Here is a 19,205-nt window from a genome sequence, read left to right as displayed (position 1 = left end):
TACGGCGCCCGTTGACGCAAACCGGATCAAAATCCGGTTCAGCGTTCCAAGTGATTCGGGCTAAAGTTGTTTACGTGAATCGACCGGTTTGTTACTAATCGTACAACATGTTGTCGCTGCACGCTACTATAGCGTTAACACAAACATTTCCTTTTCACTAAGGTAGTAAGGTAACGTTAACGGGAGGCAGGTACCTACTTAAACACAATTTTCTGGTTGGGTCGCGAATGATGTTCGCCCGGCGCGCGCCGCGCTCTCTGCGAGCGCATCCAGAGCGTCGAAACTGATAATTATTGTAGACGCTTCATCGTCGTAAACAAACGAACGAACGAACGACGGAGCTCGGTTCAAAGACCGTGCCACCGCCACCGTGGTGGCAGCACGCGGGGCGCGCGGAGGCCGCTCTCTTTGTGTCATTTGCTAATTGCCGTATGTCGGGCGACGGCGACGGCGACGGCGCGGCCCCCGAGATGCACTCACGAACAGACAAATATAGATCGGCCGTTACGACAGATTTCTCCGCGGAACGCAGCGACGCGTCGTTTAGAAAGTGCACGGCGAAGGTATCGGGACTCACTCGATCAATGTGCGACTGTCACTCTCATCGATTGCGGGGCGTCCTCTCCGCCCGGAGCGCCTGGCGCCGACGGCCGCGGGAAACGAGGTCGCGGCGGACCCTATCTCGTGACATGCGCGAGCTGCTCGCCGGTCCCAGCCACTGGCACTGTCTCACTGCGCATCGGCCCGCGGCCTCGATCGCGATAAAATGTTATTTTATTAACGGAACTGCGCGCTCGCGGGCGACGGGCGACTGGCGACTGGCGAGCTCGGGCAGGGGCGGCCGCGTACTAGAAGGCAGAAGCGATGCAGCCGGAAACTGGTTGGCTGCGCCCGGCGCGGCGGCGAGACGGAGACGGCGCGCGGCGTCGGAGCCCCTCGTGCGCGCTCGGCTCGATGGGAACGATTACGACAGGTGACGTCAGACTGCGCCCCGCACTCCCGCACCCCCGCCTCCCTCGGTGCTCGTGCACCGCCGAGTCCGACCGTCGACCACTGACCACTTGGCAGTTGGCACACCAGACACCACACCACACCAATTCAACGGGCCATTGTACAATGTACATTATCCGTTAATTTGTTTCAATTCATTTGAGCTTTGAATTAGTTTGAACTTTATCAGGAATACCATTCTCAATGGTAGTAGGTACCTACCTACATTTACTAAAGAAATGATTATGTTGGAGAAACAGGAAAATCTTTGAAGCTAGAAGCAACATTATAGATCTTTTGTTGTCTAAATTATTAGTTCTGCTCTGCTTTTCTTGTACCCTGTCTCATCGTTAGTAATAATTAATATGGCTGTGTTGATCTTCTCAATTGTATATTTATCAATTACCAATAATTGTTAATTAGTTGGTTATTAACAATTAAGAATACCTACATAGTTGCTATGACGATTGCTACTGTTCATAAAAGGTGTTCCCTACTGTTGTTAGGTATACATAATATTACAATAATTCTCATACCACCAATACCACTGTAGATGAATAAAAAAATGAAAAATATTTATTTAACAAAACAGTTTTTTCAATTTTGAATTGTCTGATGGTACCCACAGTAGGTAGGTACCTACACTATAGATAGGTAGTCCTGTGTCGCATGTCATGGGTACCTGGTTCGCATTAACAATAAACAACGTAACCAGGAAATTGACGCACAATATAGTATAGTATAATATCATTACAATAGAGTATTTTATATATTATATGTATTTATATTAGTAAGTATTATTATTGTATATAAGTTGATTTGGGTATTTATTATAAGATATTTATGTAGTTTATTAGATTCTAGTACCGTAGACCTATTCCACTTCTTGATACGCCTTGTAAGGGTGGTAAATCGGGCGGAATGGAAATATACCCGGATACGGAATAATCTACCACCTTACAAAGATTAGAGGAAAAAAATAATTTACTTACTTGATCTATCTACCTAGTAAAGAATAGAAGCTAGCCGTCGACTCCCTTGTAATGTATATGAGGTGTTATAAATGAAATTTGCTAGATGTTAGGCAAAATTGTTTTTAATGTAACTTTTACCGGGGTCGCTTAATACATAAGGATGGCTAATAATGCTTAGTTATTCTAGCTTAATGCCAAGACTTAATTTAGATACATTAGAATGCCTTAGGTAGATAGTACATAAATCTATGTTTTAAATTTAAGATGCCATTGGCATGGAATAGACAATGACACAGTAAAATTCATAAAATTGTTTCAAAATAAAAGCTCAGTAGTAAAGACAGGGTTCTTACTGTACACATACACTAAGAAGGTTCACTAAACTGTTCCAGGATACAAACATTTGCTTACTTGTAGGTGCGAAGACTGCAAGGTAGCTGGACGGCATCGGCCAAGCTCCCAAAACTCGATTTAACTTGATTCTTCACAACCGAAATGTTTCATTACAAAGATTTTCACCAAGTCCTATCCATAGAAATTAAGTTGCCAACGTGAATGTGCAAAAGAAATAAATACGGAAAACGAAAGCAAAAAAAACGGAAACGCAAACGGAAAACGGAAACGGAAACCCTGCAACAAAGAAAAACAAGATTATAATTTGTGCTGAGTGAAAATTTCGACACGTGGAATTTTCCCGATCAAACACAACTCACCTATTGAACTCCTGGCCACCAATGGTTTTCAGGAGTCCCCCACAACCCATTATCCTCATTTATTTGGGAAGGTAAAATAACTGGAACTGAAAGGGAAAATCATGAAATTAGGATTTTCTCTAACCAAACCGCCATTTTGTCGAATCCACATTACTTGATTTTTCACTCACCATAATTGATGAAACATTGAAATACGTTAGGATGATTAAATTTATAACTATTGTATTTTCCCAGGCGAAGCCATGGGCGAAAAAGAGTGAGATTTTCCTGGAACGAAAAAAATTCGTCTTCACATGTTGACTCCAGAAAAATTCTGAATCTCACCAATCGGTGTTGCCAGACGCAACCCGAGTGTGGCCGCTCTCATTTAGTTTGATCATGAAGCCAATTCATTTTTGAATATTTGCGGAACCTAAGGATATATTATAAGAACCGTTTTGTTAATGACTTAACAATAAACAAATGATATTATGGTTTTATTTAATTATTTTGTTTTATTTTTACGACAATTGACAACGAAGCAAACGCCATCTATTGTGGCTCGAATGAACTCTGAACATCGACCCACGCGTAGTTCTGCACCTTGATGCTAGGTGGCACCAACATACTTTGAACAAAATAGATTTTTATTAAAAGCGAAACGCTAATTAGTAGTTCAAAATTTACAACGTCACAATACTTCCCCTCCTACGAAAAGGTTCAACAGGTTGAACCACGCTGCCCTCAGCGTCATCCAACAACTACTAACAATTTGCCTGAAACAAACAAACAAAAAAAACACAGAAGTTACACGTGAACGCACATCTACTACTAACAAGGAAAATTGTCTAACAAAATAAATATACTGAAAACAGTGTAAGGTTTTATACATTATACTTAACTACACAACCCTAACTTCTAAAAAGAATATATACAAAAAAACTTCATGGTGTCTAAGACACTTGAGTGGAAACATCTTGGCATCATTCTTCAGCTGACTGATAGAATGCGTCTAGGCCTACGGTGGTCCCTGTTCGGGCGCCATTTGTAAGGGTGGTAAATCGGGCGGAATGGAAATATACCCGGATACGGAATAATCTACCACCTTACAAAGATTAGAGGAAAAAAATAATTTACTTACTTGATCTATCTACCTAGTAAAGAATAGAAGCTAGCCGTCGACTCCCTTGTAATGTATATGAGGTGTTATAAATGAAATTTGCTAGATGTTAGGCAAAATTGTTTTTAATGTAACTTTTACCGGGGTCGCTTAATACATAAGGATGGCTAATAATGCTTAGTTATTCTAGCTTAATGCCAAGACTTAATTTAGATACATTAGAATGCCTTAGGTAGATAGTACATAAATCTATGTTTTAAATTTAAGATGCCATTGGCATGGAATAGACAATGACACAGTAAAATTCATAAAATTGTTTCAAAATAAAAGCTCAGTAGTAAAGACAGGGTTCTTACTGTACACATACACTAAGAAGGTTCACTAAACTGTTCCAGGATACAAACATTTGCTTACTTGTAGGTGCGAAGACTGCAAGGTAGCTGGACGGCATCGGCCAAGCTCCCAAAACTCGATTTAACTTGATTCTTCACAACCGAAATGTTTCATTACAAAGATTTTCACCAAGTCCTATCCATAGAAATTAAGTTGCCAACGTGAATGTGCAAAAGAAATAAATACGGAAAACGAAAGCAAAAAAAACGGAAACGCAAACGGAAAACGGAAACGGAAACCCTGCAACAAAGAAAAACAAGATTATAATTTGTGCTGAGTGAAAATTTCGACACGTGGAATTTTCCCGATCAAACACAACTCACCTATTGAACTCCTGGCCACCAATGGTTTTCAGGAGTCCCCCACAACCCATTATCCTCATTTATTTGGGAAGGTAAAATAACTGGAACTGAAAGGGAAAATCATGAAATTAGGATTTTCTCTAACCAAACCGCCATTTTGTCGAATCCACATTACTTGATTTTTCACTCACCATAATTGATGAAACATTGAAATACGTTAGGATGATTAAATTTATAACTATTGTATTTTCCCAGGCGAAGCCATGGGCGAAAAAGAGTGAGATTTTCCTGGAACGAAAAAAATTCGTCTTCACATGTTGACTCCAGAAAAATTCTGAATCTCACCAATCGGTGTTGCCAGACGCAACCCGAGTGTGGCCGCTCTCATTTAGTTTGATCATGAAGCCAATTCATTTTTGAATATTTGCGGAACCTAAGGATATATTATAAGAACCGTTTTGTTAATGACTTAACAATAAACAAATGATATTATGGTTTTATTTAATTATTTTGTTTTATTTTTACGACAATTGACAACGAAGCAAACGCCATCTATTGTGGCTCGAATGAACTCTGAACATCGACCCACGCGTAGTTCTGCACCTTGATGCTAGGTGGCACCAACATACTTTGAACAAAATAGATTTTTATTAAAAGCGAAACGCTAATTAGTAGTTCAAAATTTACAACGTCACAGCCTTACTCACAACCTCGAATGGGAAGCTGGAAGAAATCTCTGTTTAGAGATAAGCATTTCCAATGTTACTTAATTTATTATTACTTTGTAACTACAATTTTGGTACATGAAAAATAAAAATAAAAATAAATAAAATAGTTCACTAAACTAAGGTACCTATCTAAAATATGTTATGCAGAATTAGGTATTATTGGTTTGTTGGAACTAGAGTTGGTCGTGCAACTGTGTAGCCAGCTGCCCGCTACCAGCTGCCAGCTGCCAGCTGCCAGCCACACCATCAGCATTGTCGATTGATGCATATGTATTGTTGTTATGTATCGTGATTCGTGCACCTCCAGCGTAGGCCTTGTTCTCTAACAATTTACCTATCACCTACATTGTTGCCTACAACTGTTCGCTGTTCTGTGCTATACCGTGTAGTCATACGTAGGCACGTCTGTTTATCTAGCTTTGCTCTTTGGAGATGTCTATCGCATGAGATTACGGGATGATACTACAGAATAGGTATATATCTTGTATGACTTATTGTTTTACTAAAAGATGCCAGCGATTCCGTCCGCGTCGATTTAGTTTTTTTAAAACCCCTTGGGAGTTCTTTGATTTTCCGTAGCCTATGTCTATGTACCAGATTTCGTCAAAATCGGTTGAACAGATGGGCCGTTAAAACTAGCAGACAGACGTCTGCTAGTTTTAACGGCGGTAGTTCTAAATGTCTATCTGTCTAGATAGACATTTAGATAGAGCTTTCGCATTTTTTAAATACGAATAGCGAGCAAACGAGAAGCCGGGTCACCTGATGTTAAATGATTACCGCCGCCCATGAACCAGAACCAGAAGAACTGACGCCTACTTCAAATATGCTGAACGTATGTGACCTTTATGAATACAAATGAACGGAAATTGTATGAATGCGGGCACTTAATTGGACAAATAATAATAAAAACTGTCGATTGGCGTCTACTGAGCCGCCTAGCGCCTGTAGAGTGTACCCCTGAACAATTCTTTAGATTTAGATTTAGATTTATTTATTAACTAGCTGATGCCAGCGACTTCGTTCGCGTGGAATTAGGTTTTATAAAAATCCCGTGGGAACTCTGATTTTCCGGAATACAAAGTAGCCTAGGTATGTCACTCTCCAGATCTTTATCTATACCCTTGCAAAAAATCACGCCAATCCGTTGCACTGTTGCGACGTGATTGAAGGACAAACTAACAAACAAACACACTTTCACATTTATAATAAGGGTACTGATTTGCTTTCATGGTTACATGAAGCCTCGTTAGGGCATTGCAGAGTTAGCTAGGTACGTTAACGATACATAGGTACATGCTAAATATATAATGATTATACAATTACATGCGAGCTACGTGTTACATTATTGTATAATAGAAGATTTATCAGGTAATTATATAGGGCATTCATTTTGAATCGAAATTATTTTTATTTTATTTGTTGATCGTTCTGACTAGATGACAATAATGATTTATTATTAGATATAATTCATCGGCCATCTTACCTATCGACGCGGTTGACTACGCTTATACAGAGTACAGACATAGGTATAGTACCTAGTTGAAATCTTTGTTAATTAATGTGAAGGCATCTAGGTGCCTACCTAAGTCTGAGATCGACCTTGAACGTAGCTAAGGTGGTCACTGGTCAACTTCTCCCAGTTCTAAACTCAGTATATTATCTCAAGAGTTTTTAGAAGGGGAAGGGTCATTAATTTATTATTTAACTCCCACACTTTCGATAATATTACATAACTAGCTTATGCTCGCGACTTCCTCCGTGTGGACTACACAAATTTCAAACCCCTATTTCAAAAAGGACTTTTAAATAATATACAAACATTGATATATTTTATTTTGCTAAAATATGAACTTTTTCAAATTGTAATATAGGTAGGTATAATATTTTTTGCGTAATAACAATTAGTTCGGCGTTTTATCTCACAGTAATGAATATTATCGTTAGTGCTATCCGTTAGTCAGTAATTAGCTATGCCGTGTTCTGGACAGCGCGTGTGCGAGTATCACTTATCTGTTATCACTTATCACATGGCTTTTAATGATAATCTACCCTACCTAGTACCTACCTCTATTGATAGAATGTAATATCTAATGTTATTATCTCAAAAAAATGCAAAAAGATTTTTCATTGACAGAAATATTTCTTAATTTAAATATCCATGATTCTCAATAATATGATATCTAAATATATAAAAGAAAAAGCTGACTGACTGACTGACTGATCAATCAACGCACAGCTCAAAAGGTAAAGGGATAAAATAGGGATGTAGTCCACGCGGACGAAGTCGCGAGCGTTAGCTAGTTGTCCCATAAGCTAACGGCCTTTGCTAGAATATCATTTGACGAAATAGTTAAGACGTCTTTGTCAGGAAACATATCATTGTATTTGTGACGAAATCTATTTGAGTTTAAAAAAGTACAGAAAATTTTCAGCAACACAATAATCGTATCTCGTAGCGCCGCTATAATACGTAATACGTCTACTATCTTAGTTTATATTAACTAGCTAAAAATATTTAAAAAAAGTTTAGGAAGTCAACTATATGTTTGGGAGGAGGGCGAAGCGGCTGTAACGCCGTTATCGTTCATCGATATAAGGTCAAGCAGTAAAACCGTAAGTCAGTTTCAGTCGGTGACGTCGGACATCGGATGCCGATACGTGCTAACTGCTAAACCCCGACATGTACCTACGTCCTACAGGTAACATGGTCAGCTGATAACCTGCTTCGGTCAAGGTCGCCGAACGTGGCAGTTGGCAGTTGGCACGGAAACCCCCAACCTTTGCTTCTAAGTAGTTAGCAACTCAAGTTATGTCGCGACAGTTTCCGCTTCACTTCTACATAATATCATGATGTTCATCGAACAAATGTGAATTATCTCCTTGTAATTTAATTTTGATATAAGCGGTGATGATGATGAATAAAATAATGAGTTGCAAATTAATGTGTAGGTACGAAGAAATACTCCTCAGTTATGTTTGGTCCTGTAGCTAAACCCGCGCTGTCAGAACCAGGGTGACGTGGTTATTTCTGCAATTATGTTTTGCACGTGCTCATAATGGCTGTAATCCAGAAACACCACACGTGTTGTGGCGATCACCGTCGAGTTCCTATGCGGCATCATTCACACTTACGCATGTGTAAAAGAAAGGTCCGGAGTTCGATCCCAAACGCACATGACTTTGCGAACTTATGTTTCGTGTTCAACAATTAAATATCACTTGCTTACGGTGGAGAAAAACACCGTGAGGAAACCTGCATAACGTTTCTAAAGATTCGCAAGGTTTTAAAGTAAACCCTAACATACTGCTTTCCAACCCTCTTTGACAAGTTCTAAGCTTCTGCAAGTTTTATTGCAAGAGGACCCAAGTTTGACAACCATAGGTCAGACTGCAGACATGGGAGAATGCAAATGTTGAATACTTTCCATTTGCATTCTCCCTGCGACACTTTAAGGAATTCCTAGATATTAAATAACAGCTACAGCATAGTCTACATTTTGTACATTGTACAGTTTAGCGTCGTTTGATGATAATGTATGGGTATTACATATCAGCACTGTAAACACAATTCTGTACGGCTGTAAATGTGTCACACTAGTTCAAACTATTATGGTTCTTATTGCCAGGGTGGTTGAGTTGAAACAGCGTGTTACTCAGTTGCATAGTTGTACAAAATCATGCGAGCAGTTTATATTTCTCATAAAATCGTTATAGAACGTTTTATGAACAATAAAATGTGCTAAAAATTTCAAGCTTCCGAAATAAATTTTTTATTTCTCATAAGTGCCTAGTTACTAGTATCTTCTATCTAGAACATTTCATTTTAAAAATCCTCGTTTTAGTCCCCCCTTATGAAACCCCCATCATCATCATGATCAACCCATCGCCGCCGGCTCACTACAGAACACGGGTCTCCTCTCAGAGTGAGAAGGGTTTTGGCCATAGTCATGTGCGCATTGGTAGACTTCACACACCTTTGAGAACATTATGGAGAACTCTCAGGTATGCAGGTTTCCTTTCATTACTTAAAACGCATTTAACTCCGAAAAGTTAGAGGTGCGTGCCCGGGATCGAACCTCCGAACTCCAATTAGAAGGTCCTAACCACTAGGCTATCATTATAGCTTTCTCTATGCCTTAGCCATGAAATCCCCTGTAACTACTGTATCATTTCTTTCATTACTGTTTTGTATTACATATTTATTATATAAAGAACAAACTAACTATGAAATAAAACAAGTTTTTTTTATAAATCCTTAAATGACCGAAAAAATTTAGTCAGAAATTTTAAATTTGTGACACACCTCATACAATTGCCTCAAAACTAAATTCTGTCTCGTACCTAAGACCATTTGAATTCACAGTTCACATAATCGTGATTCTGCCACGTATACATGATATTGAAGGCCTCTCAGGCACGGACTGCGGGCGATGCGAGGCTGCGACGCGAGATACAAAGCGAATCTCGCGACCAAGGTCAAATGGCATCTCATTGTATAACGAGCGACGCGGACTGCCCTTTCCACGCCATTATCTCTGTCTTCTGGAGATGCTCTTGTGTACTCCTTCAGTTCCTACATTACGCTCTCAAGCAGCTACTACACGCGCCAACCTAGTTTCTTGATGGTTCTTCTGGGCAGGAGGGCATTCCGATACGTAGTACATTAAAGTGATTTTTGAAATCATTTTCTTAAAGCTTATTTGAATAAAAAAACCTTGATTTTAGCTTATGCTCGCCACTTCGTCCGCGTGGACTAGGTACACAAATTTCAAACCCCTATTTCACCCTCTTAGGCGTTGAATTTTGAAAAATCCTTTCTTTGCTGATGCTTACGTCATAATAAGTATCTGCAATCTGCATGCCAAATTTCAGTCCGATCCGTCCAGTAGTTTGAACTGTGCGTTGATAGATCAGTCAGTCACCTTTTCCTTTCATGTATTTAGATTGCTACTAACTAGATGATGCTTGCGACTTCATCTTATAGACTGTTTTTAAAAATCGCGCGGCAACGCGATAAAAAATTAGCATATAATATAATGTTCATATCCAAGGCTGTCTCCATTCCAGTCAAATCGGTTCAGCTCACCAGCCGTTGTGGCGCGAAGGAAAAACAAACGTCCAAACTGTCGCATTTACAAAATTAGAATGAGTGGTGTGTGTTCACCGTGTTCTGTCCCTTGCCTTTCCTCTCTCGTCCGTCGGACGTCAGTTGACAACACTACCTATTCAACGCCAAGTCGCTAACCTTGTGTGACCTGTGACCTGATACGTCATAAAATCCAGCTCTAAGCGACTTCAAGAAAGGCAGGCTCTCAATTCGACTGTATAATGTATATTTTTATTTATTTTTATTAATTTCAAAGTCTCTTGCTTTCTTGCGCATTGATAAAATTGTCAAATCAAATGAAATAATTTATTTAAAATAGGTAATAAATTACACTTTTTGAATGTCGGTTTTTGGATTTGTAAGATACCTATAGTGGTGATAATTTTTACGCGAACTTATGTCATGTCCTAGTTAGTAAAAATTGTGTCAACAGAAGGGTCGGGTCAAATTTGCTCGTCGATTTTAGGTTGGAATTATGTTGGCTCGTGTAACGATGCTGTTCTCTCATTTCGCGGATGTCACATAACATGTCCCTGCTTAGGTATAATATCTATATAATGGATAGTATAGAGATATGTAGCCGTGAACTACTTGGATGCCCTACATCTCATTATAACTTTTTGCATTGACTGGAGGAGACAATGTAAGGCCAGTAGGATATCGAGTGGGGGGAACTGGGAGATTAAACTGCCATCTATAATATGGATTGCGTATTATTATCTTAAGCTGTGATAGCCTAGTGGTTAGGACGTCCGCTTTCTAATCGGAGGTCGGGGGTTCGATCCCGGGCACGTACCTCTAACTTCTCGGATTTTTTTTAAATTCTAAATTATTTGGGATCTTTCAATCACTATGTGACTATGTCAGATCCATAATACCCTAATTACACTTCTCTCTATATTCTCGGAGTTATGTGCGTTTTAAGTAATTCGCTTTAACGGTGAAGGAAAACATCGTGAGGAAAACTGCATGCCTGAGAGTTCTCCATAATGTTCTCGAAGGTGTGTGAAGTCTACCAATCCGCACGTGGCCAGCGTGGTAGACTATGGCCAAAACTCTTCTCACTCTGAGAGGAGACCCGTGCTCTAGTCTGTAGTGAGCCGGCGATGGGTTGATCATGATGATGATGATGATTATCTTCCTGGATATACGCTGACTCGTAGGTCTGTAACAATGCGGCACGATGCCTCCCAACAATGGACAAATGGGGCGCTCTAGAATACTCCACGGCTTGTTCAATTCCCTAACTGCGCCTGGGGATCTTTACAGCTGGCCGTTACATGCGCCAATGTAACACCTAACTAAACTGCGTAAAGCACAGCTGTTCCTGAATCCATCCGAAACTAATTTAGAAATAACAATGAGTAAGTCGGAGCGTCGCTATAAGCTGCTACTATATAGCTGCGTATAAATTCATTAGTTATTCTACTGTGGCTGAAACGGTTATATTATTGCCTTACAGCACTGTAGGTACCTAGTTATTATTTCATACTTAGCCTTGGAGATGATAAACATAATATGTAACGGTTTGAGTTGAGACATTTTGAGTTCATGTGTGATGTAACGTAGCAACTTTATTGTACATATTCGGAAAATAAAGAGTTACCAGGAAAACATGTAAAACAACGCATGTATAGTCCGCGACAGGTTGTGATGGCATTCGGGGTATGAGGCGGGGGGACGCCACGCGCACCTGCACGCCACTAGGGTTAGCGCGGGGGCTGTACGGGTGTGCGGGACGTACTATAGTTAGCTTCAGCTTGAGAAGGTCAACCGTAGCTAATACTGTTTTACTATTGTGACTTTCCTAGCTCGGAACGTGCTCGGTGCTGGCAGCCGACTTTCTCGTTTGAAGGTGTACACACTGTGTTGGCCCGATTCAGACCTGACTCTTCCGAGTTCCAATTCTATCAAAAATATTCAAAAGGGCAAACCACAAGACACAGAGAAAACGTGGCAAATGGAGCAGACCAAGATTGGTAACTCCGCACCAGATTACAAAAAATATACAGAAAAGCTGAATTATTTGTGAATCTTCATAAATCTGTACGCCCTTTCGGCATCAGTTTCTCCTTCACTTTAAACATGGTAGTAAGTATAATATGTAGGTATATGAAAAAATTGGCTTATACATCTACCATTTAGATTTTTTATAACTTGTGAATTCATTTCAAACATCCAAAAGGCACATAGCTACTTTTAAAGTGCCTATTGAAAAACTCGCCAAAGGGATTTTTTGAATTATCTCGAAATATCTTTGTTGTTCTGTTACCTACTGTTGTTGTTGTGTCCCGTTCGGAGTGCGACGTGTAAATATCAGAGGTGACATAGTTCGCCCAATGAACCCTGTGAATGTGCCAAGCGGCGTGAGAAGCGTGAGAAGCGTGATTTGCGATATACTCACGTTGACTAAATTAAGCGTTTCCTACTAAAAATATAACATTACCGTGGAATAAAGCTGAGCACCCACCGACCACCGACCACCGACCATTACACATCTCATTATAGGGGCACAAAAGGGGATGGATTGGATTGGTTTTTCTTTTTAGGTGCTCGCTCACTGCTTTTTTATTTTTTACACGACACGGCCCAAAATAAGGAGTGTCATGTTTTAATGCTTTAATGTCATGGGTTCATGTAGATACGTATGTGAGTTTATTCATTCCTCTTATGATTTTAAGTATATTTCGTGGTGTAACGACATATTTTAAAGTAATTAATTCGGCATTTTTATTTGTCGATATTTCAACCCAATTGCACGGGTCCTGGTCACGACGGGACTGCGGTGCTGCGAGAGATGAAATTCGAGCTGTCAAGCTTATTGATTCCACCAGAACTTCTAAATGCCTGAACAGATTGGGTATCTAGAATCCTTACATCACCCTTGCTGCTACGCGTGATGGGGATCGCGCGATCTATTAGGACACCACTGTTGGATCATCGTACGATCATACTCATCGTAGGTACGATACGATCGTGCATCGCGCCGTCATCGTACGACCGTTGCCAATCAGGCGGCGGCGCCTTGGTGTACGTGAAGTGGTCTCACCGTCTCAATGAATCAGAACAACTATCTCCATCGCGTATGTTTTGTTTTCGTCAAAGGCGGCGATGTCGTTGACTTGTTGGCCGGCTCGCACCACTAACAGTTATGGACGCGCCCATTTGAATCGGGAATTTATATCAATACCCGTATCATAAATGCGAAAGTGTGTTTGTTTGTTAGTTTGTTTGGTTGCTTCAATCACTCTTCTGTCCTTCAATCCAACTTCCAAGGTATATACAACGTTAGTTTTAGTATACGCAAAACCTGAAAGTAGTTTGTTCAGAATCGATTGCAATCATTTTTGCAACAGGTTTTATTTGAAAAAAAATTCTTTATAATCCTGCAAGTTTGAACACCGAGTTGAATGACCGCATGCATCAGCTGATTCGAGCCACGCGAGAGGGAGCGCGCACGATCGACGCCAGCCGTCTCGTTCGCTCACAGCCGCTCGCTTGGGGTGACCATGTTTTTGTGATGACAACGACTCAACAACAAGCTTATAACTTCGTAAATCTTCATTAAATATTTTTGAAACTTTGTATACTTATTATAATTTCTTTATGTAAAAATATCCGACACGTGCTTTGGCTTGTGCGTTAACTATGACTAACGTTGTATTGTATTGTGCAGGTGTACGCGTCCCCCAGCCGCCGCAAGATGGACACGAAGGGCGAGGGCGAGGAGATGACCTACCCGCACATCTGCTTCATGGTTGACAACTTCGACGAGGTAAATATGCTGCCTCTGTGTAAAAAAATTCAAAATGGCCGCCATGTAAAGAATCACTGTTATATCTTTAAAAAATTCGGTGTTATATCTTCATTTATCATGGTACGGAACCCTTTTTGTTCATTCAATAAAGTTTACTGGATTGATAATAATAAATAATTAGCATTTCAAAATGTCAGATTTCAATTCAGGTAGGTACGTATTCTTTGAAGTGGCAACCGCTAGAGGTTACATCACAAAGAAAGTACTTCCTCGTGTCGAGTGAGAGTGACCGACTGGTTAGTTACTATCAATGGTGGAGTGCGGTGTACCGACACAATGACCACTGACCAGTCAACAAAAACGTAATAAAACATTATCCCCAAGTGCTACATCTATACTAATATTATAAAGAACTAAAGTTTGTAAGTTTGTATTATTGTTATTTTGAATTTCAAAATTCTTTCTCCAGTAGAAAGCTGCATTATTTCTGAGGCTATATTTTATTTCAAAAAAATTAGAGATCACTACGAAAATTATTGTAATAAACTAGTTACCAGTGCGAAGCCGGAGCGGGTCGCTAGTAGGCTATGAATTACTCGAACGAAATTGCGGGAAAAAGCTAGTTATAGGTACAAAGAATGATCACGAAATACGGTTTGGATTTTTTAGATACCTAAGTTCTCCAGTACGAAGGTATGCGTTGGGTCTTCATTTGAATTCGGCTGAAAAACTTAACATTTCCTAAATCCATATCCATTACGTGTCCTCGCTAACGAGTCTAATTACTTGGCTCGTAGCTGGCACTGGCAGCGGAGGGCGGAGGGCGGAGGGCGGAGGGCGGAGGGCGGAGGCCGGCTAGCGAGGAGGTTCCACAGGTTTAATTAGATTACGATCGCTCCACTTGAATGTCGAACGATTTCCTACGAAGCCATAATACTACCAAGTTAAGAACGCCTTACAATTGGCCTTGTTTTCATTTAATTTTTGTACTGATTCGTGTGAAAATGCAAGAATATTCGAGTTCTTCTTATACTTCATCACATTTTTTTTGTATCTGCTATGCTCTTTGGCAAAAGCTTCCTCAAAGCAAAAGAAACTATCTTAGTAAGCATCATCATCATCATCATCCAACCCATTGCCGGCCCACTACTGAGCAAAGGGTCTCCTCTCAGAGTGAGAAGGGTTTAGGGCGTAAACTCTTCTCGCCGTAACTTTTACGGCCTTCTTGTTGGGAGGTGGGGGTTCGAGTCATCCTTTAACTTTTCGGAGTGATATGTGCGTTTTAAGCATTTAAATATATCAAGTGTTTTAATTTAATTTTTAATTTATCAACTGGTTACAAATAATAAACTTAAAATTACACAAAAAGAAAGAAATACCTAATAATGATAATTTGTAGACCCACTCAGTGGTTGCCACAGCTTGCGATGAGAAACTAGATAGAAGGAGAAAAACGATAAAGGAAATTGGGACAAGAGGAGGTGCTAAAATTAAGTTTTAACGGTGAAGAAAAACATCATGAGGTAACAGGCATGCCTGGGAGTTTCACACTGAAAAAAAGATTCGCCAAACACAGTGATTGACTTTGTAATAATGATTGATGTAAGTTCTTACCTATTTCGGAGTCAACCTACTGAAGTGTATTTAATGCTATCCTAGTTGGCTTTCTGTTCTACACGATCTCTAAACTGACAAGTGACAGATATTGTTATCTCTTTAATAGTTCTCTCGGCAAAGGAGAAGACTAAGAGGAGATTTGGAACAACAAAATGAACCACATAGATAGTTTCTGGTTGAGTTGATACTTGATAAGCGTCATGTTGTTGTACGGAATTTGATAATGGGCGATGTGTGTGTATCGGACGTCGGTGCACGCGCACTCGCCTCGTCGTGCCCTTGACGCTTTTTTCCGGTTTCAACATATAAACTGACTGTTGTTCAAACCTGTTTATATGTTTAACTAACTTATGCTCGCGACTTTGTCCGCGTGGACTACACATATTTCAAACCCATATTTCACCCCCTTAGGGGTTGAATTTTCAGAAATCCTTTCTTAGCGGACGCCTGCGTCATAATATAGCTACCTATCTTCATGCCAAATTTCAGCCCGATCCGTCCAGTAGTTTGAGCTGTGCGCTGATAGATCAGTCAGTCAGTCACCTTTTCCTTATAAGTATAAATATTTAGATAACTTTGTTTATTATAATATAACCTTCTATAAAGAACTTTTAAAGAACAAAATTGGGTAAATATTTTAGGTAAACTTAAAATCAAATCTTCATTCTTTTGTCTTTTGGTTAGGTATGTTTTTATATTAGTCAAAATGTTTGTGCGAAGGTAGGTCCCTACTTTATAGTTATTTCTCAGCGAGTTCTTCTCGATAGTTTATTACGTCACCGCTCAATGTAATGTGATACAAACGCTTCTAGAATAGGGCTGCCATAATTGCTGAGAGGACGAGCGGGACATCCATCCATCTGCATACTGATACTGCAGATTCGTGTCAGTCTGTCTGTCTGCACTTGGAAACGGCTTTTTATCCCAGAATATGAAAGAGTTCCCACATGTTTTACTGGCTAGTGGCTGGTGGCTAGTGGCTGGTGGCTAGTGGCTAGTGGCTGGTGGCTAGTGGCTGGTGGCTGGTGGCTGGTGAAGCTCAGTAAAGCTGTACTGATTACTCCAAGGCCAAGTGCTTATAACGCGCTCTGCATCTAATTCTGGATTTGCGAATCTTCTGGTACTAAATTACCTACGCAGTGGCTATCTTAGCGACGATGTCATGATGATATGATATGAATGTGTTTTCTTATATTTTAGTTAGATATACCTACACCTTAGTTTTAGCGCCTCCGCGTTACATGATGATGATTGTATCTATAGCATGAATTTAAAGTTTTTGTTTTTATTTAATTTCTTCTTGATACTGTAAAATTATCTAATCATGAAATTCATCTAAATCTATATTATCTATACTTCTATACTAATATTATAAAGAGGTAATGTCAAGATATTAAGTCAAAATGGGAGGATGTTTGTAAGAAATAGGTTTTATATAAAGCCGTTGAACTATGTACTATTCTATATTCCAGATGAAAATGAAAATCTGGAGTCTGTAGTGACCCCACAACCATCTTTATATACAACTTCATATGGTCGTGTGATTCGACCTCCGGTTAGGTATCCTGAGTAAAAAAGGGAGATGTTGTATTAGGATCTTTTTAATAACAAACCTATTTTATGTTAATATTCCTTCGTCATGTAATGACAGTGAAAAAGAAACTAGAATAAAAAGACATGTAAAACTATTGGTGTCTTATTTAATAAAATAATTTAGTAATTAAATTATAAACACGACAGTTAAGTTTGTTTGTAGGGGGTGATCTTTGGAACTACTGAACCGATTTTAAAAAAGTCGTCTCATCTGTGAGCTTGCGGGTTGATTGATGAATAACTTCGGAGATGGAGAACAGAACTCCTCAATAGATGAGAGTAAATTGCTCGTGATCAGTGTAACAGCTAAGTAAACAGAAGGTTTTTAACCAGGCATATCATATTTTAGTACGAAGGGGCCACTAAAAATTGTGAAATAAATTTTTTTCAAAAAAAATAAAAAAGCCGGTGCCAATTAGCCGCCGAACCGTCTATCTACTATTCAGTGTTTTGCGACTCCACATTGGCACCGACTCCAAAAAATATAACTATAGAAATACAATAACTCTTGTGTATACATAATATTGGGTAATAAATTAAATTATTTTTTACTTTTTAGTGTTGGTGGTTATTGAAGTCGGTTTTTATTTTATTTTGAAAATATTTTTGTTAGCTACTAAACATATAATTTATTACCAAGTTGTCATGATTACGTCGAACGACGGGGATCAAACAATGGTGTCTTTTTGCCCACTAGTGGCTGGTTCACATTCCATCAGCAATTCCGTGCAGCCGCCATCCATCGCTCTAATCCAGTGCTGAAATATTTACCTATTGATGCTAGTATATTTACCAAAGTTCTGTTTCCTGTATTGAATAGTAAGCCCAACCGCCGACGCGACTGGGGACCGACTACAATCAATTGAATGCTTCTAGTCCCATCTGTAGACACTTTATACGCCGTTTCGTCAATGAGATTGATCCTTCAGATCCAGTGAAAGATTTAAGAAGCGGAGCCAGCCAGATTTTTTGATGTAAGTTTGATGTATTTTGAACTTTTTCGTCGTGTACAGATGGGACTATTGAATCAATTTAGCATCTCTTTTTTATTGTGTTACTAACTGATGCCCGCGACTTACGTATTCGTACGCGTGGAATTAGGTTTGTTAAAATCCCGTGGGAACTCTTTGATTTTCGGGGATAAAAAGTAGCCTATATCACTCTCTAGGTCCCATCTATACCCATGTAAAAAATCACGTCAATCCGTTGGGGTTATATCCGTTGCACCGTTGCGACGTGATTGAAGGACAAACCAACAAACAAACACACTTTCGCATTTATAATAAAGGTACCTACTGGTATAGTGCACACTGTTACAGTTCATGGTACCTGCAGCTCGTGCCGCGTGCGTCATTGTGTTTGAAGTCGAGCGCTGGAATGAAATGATTGGAGCCAGCAAGTGAAGCGATGTGAACCGGCCGTAACACTAGTGATCCAGCTCGCGGCTCACGGCTGACGATTTATCTTTATTTCTCACGACAATCTCTTAGTTTTTGTTTAAAACCCACTTTAAGGTGAATTGTCTGCTGCGTGCTGCGTTTTATACAATAACGTACCTACAGCCTATCTAACTGCTGATAAAAGAAAATCATTTACTTATTCATTGGTGCGCTCACAAAACTAAATTGATAGGACTTAAAGTTAAGATTTTAATTAAAATAAAATTGCACCCCCCTTTTTCTACAACTGCACCGCACGCCACCGTAAGCAATTTCACTCTCACCGCTGGGTGCACTTCAACCGTCTGTTGTGCCAGATCCTTCTTTCTACGCACATGCAAACTGCGGAACCAACTCCCATCGACAGTGTTCCCACTAGATTACAACATGGGGTTATTCAAGGGGCGGACCAACAAATTCCTGAAAGACTGAAAACGCATCGGCGGTTCCTCTAGTGCTGCAAATGTTCATGGGCGGCGGTAATCACTTA

General features: G+C 39.7%; 2 protein-coding genes across 4 annotated transcripts in view; one reads left to right on the top strand and one right to left on the bottom strand.

The window, feature by feature from the left end:
- The window catches only part of LOC117983323 (phosphatidylcholine:ceramide cholinephosphotransferase 2-like), a 106,678-nt gene that overhangs the window by 7,105 nt on the left and 80,368 nt on the right, over positions 1-19,205 (bottom strand). The window contains exon 1 of one of the 3 annotated variants that reach the window (XM_034969831.2): positions 578-872. The exons of 1 other annotated variant lie outside the window; for it this stretch is intronic. The gene's annotated coding sequence lies outside the window, so the exon portion shown is untranslated. One more of the 3 variants, XM_069499385.1, reaches the window with a different exon arrangement.
- LOC117983324 (uncharacterized protein KIAA0930 homolog) overlaps positions 1-19,205 on the top strand; it is a 61,825-nt gene that overhangs the window by 10,283 nt on the left and 32,337 nt on the right. The window contains exon 4 of the mRNA XM_034969832.2: positions 13,986-14,084. Within this exon, the coding sequence (XP_034825723.1) occupies positions 13,986-14,084 (99 nt within the window). The remainder of the gene's footprint in view (positions 1-13,985; positions 14,085-19,205) is intronic.

Source organism: Maniola hyperantus, chromosome 6 (genome assembly GCF_902806685.2).
Source record: "Maniola hyperantus chromosome 6, iAphHyp1.2, whole genome shotgun sequence".
Taxonomy (NCBI): domain Eukaryota; kingdom Metazoa; phylum Arthropoda; class Insecta; order Lepidoptera; family Nymphalidae; genus Maniola; species Maniola hyperantus.
The sequence above is the reverse complement of the archived record's forward strand: the minus strand, read 5'-3'. Positions and strand labels throughout refer to the sequence as shown.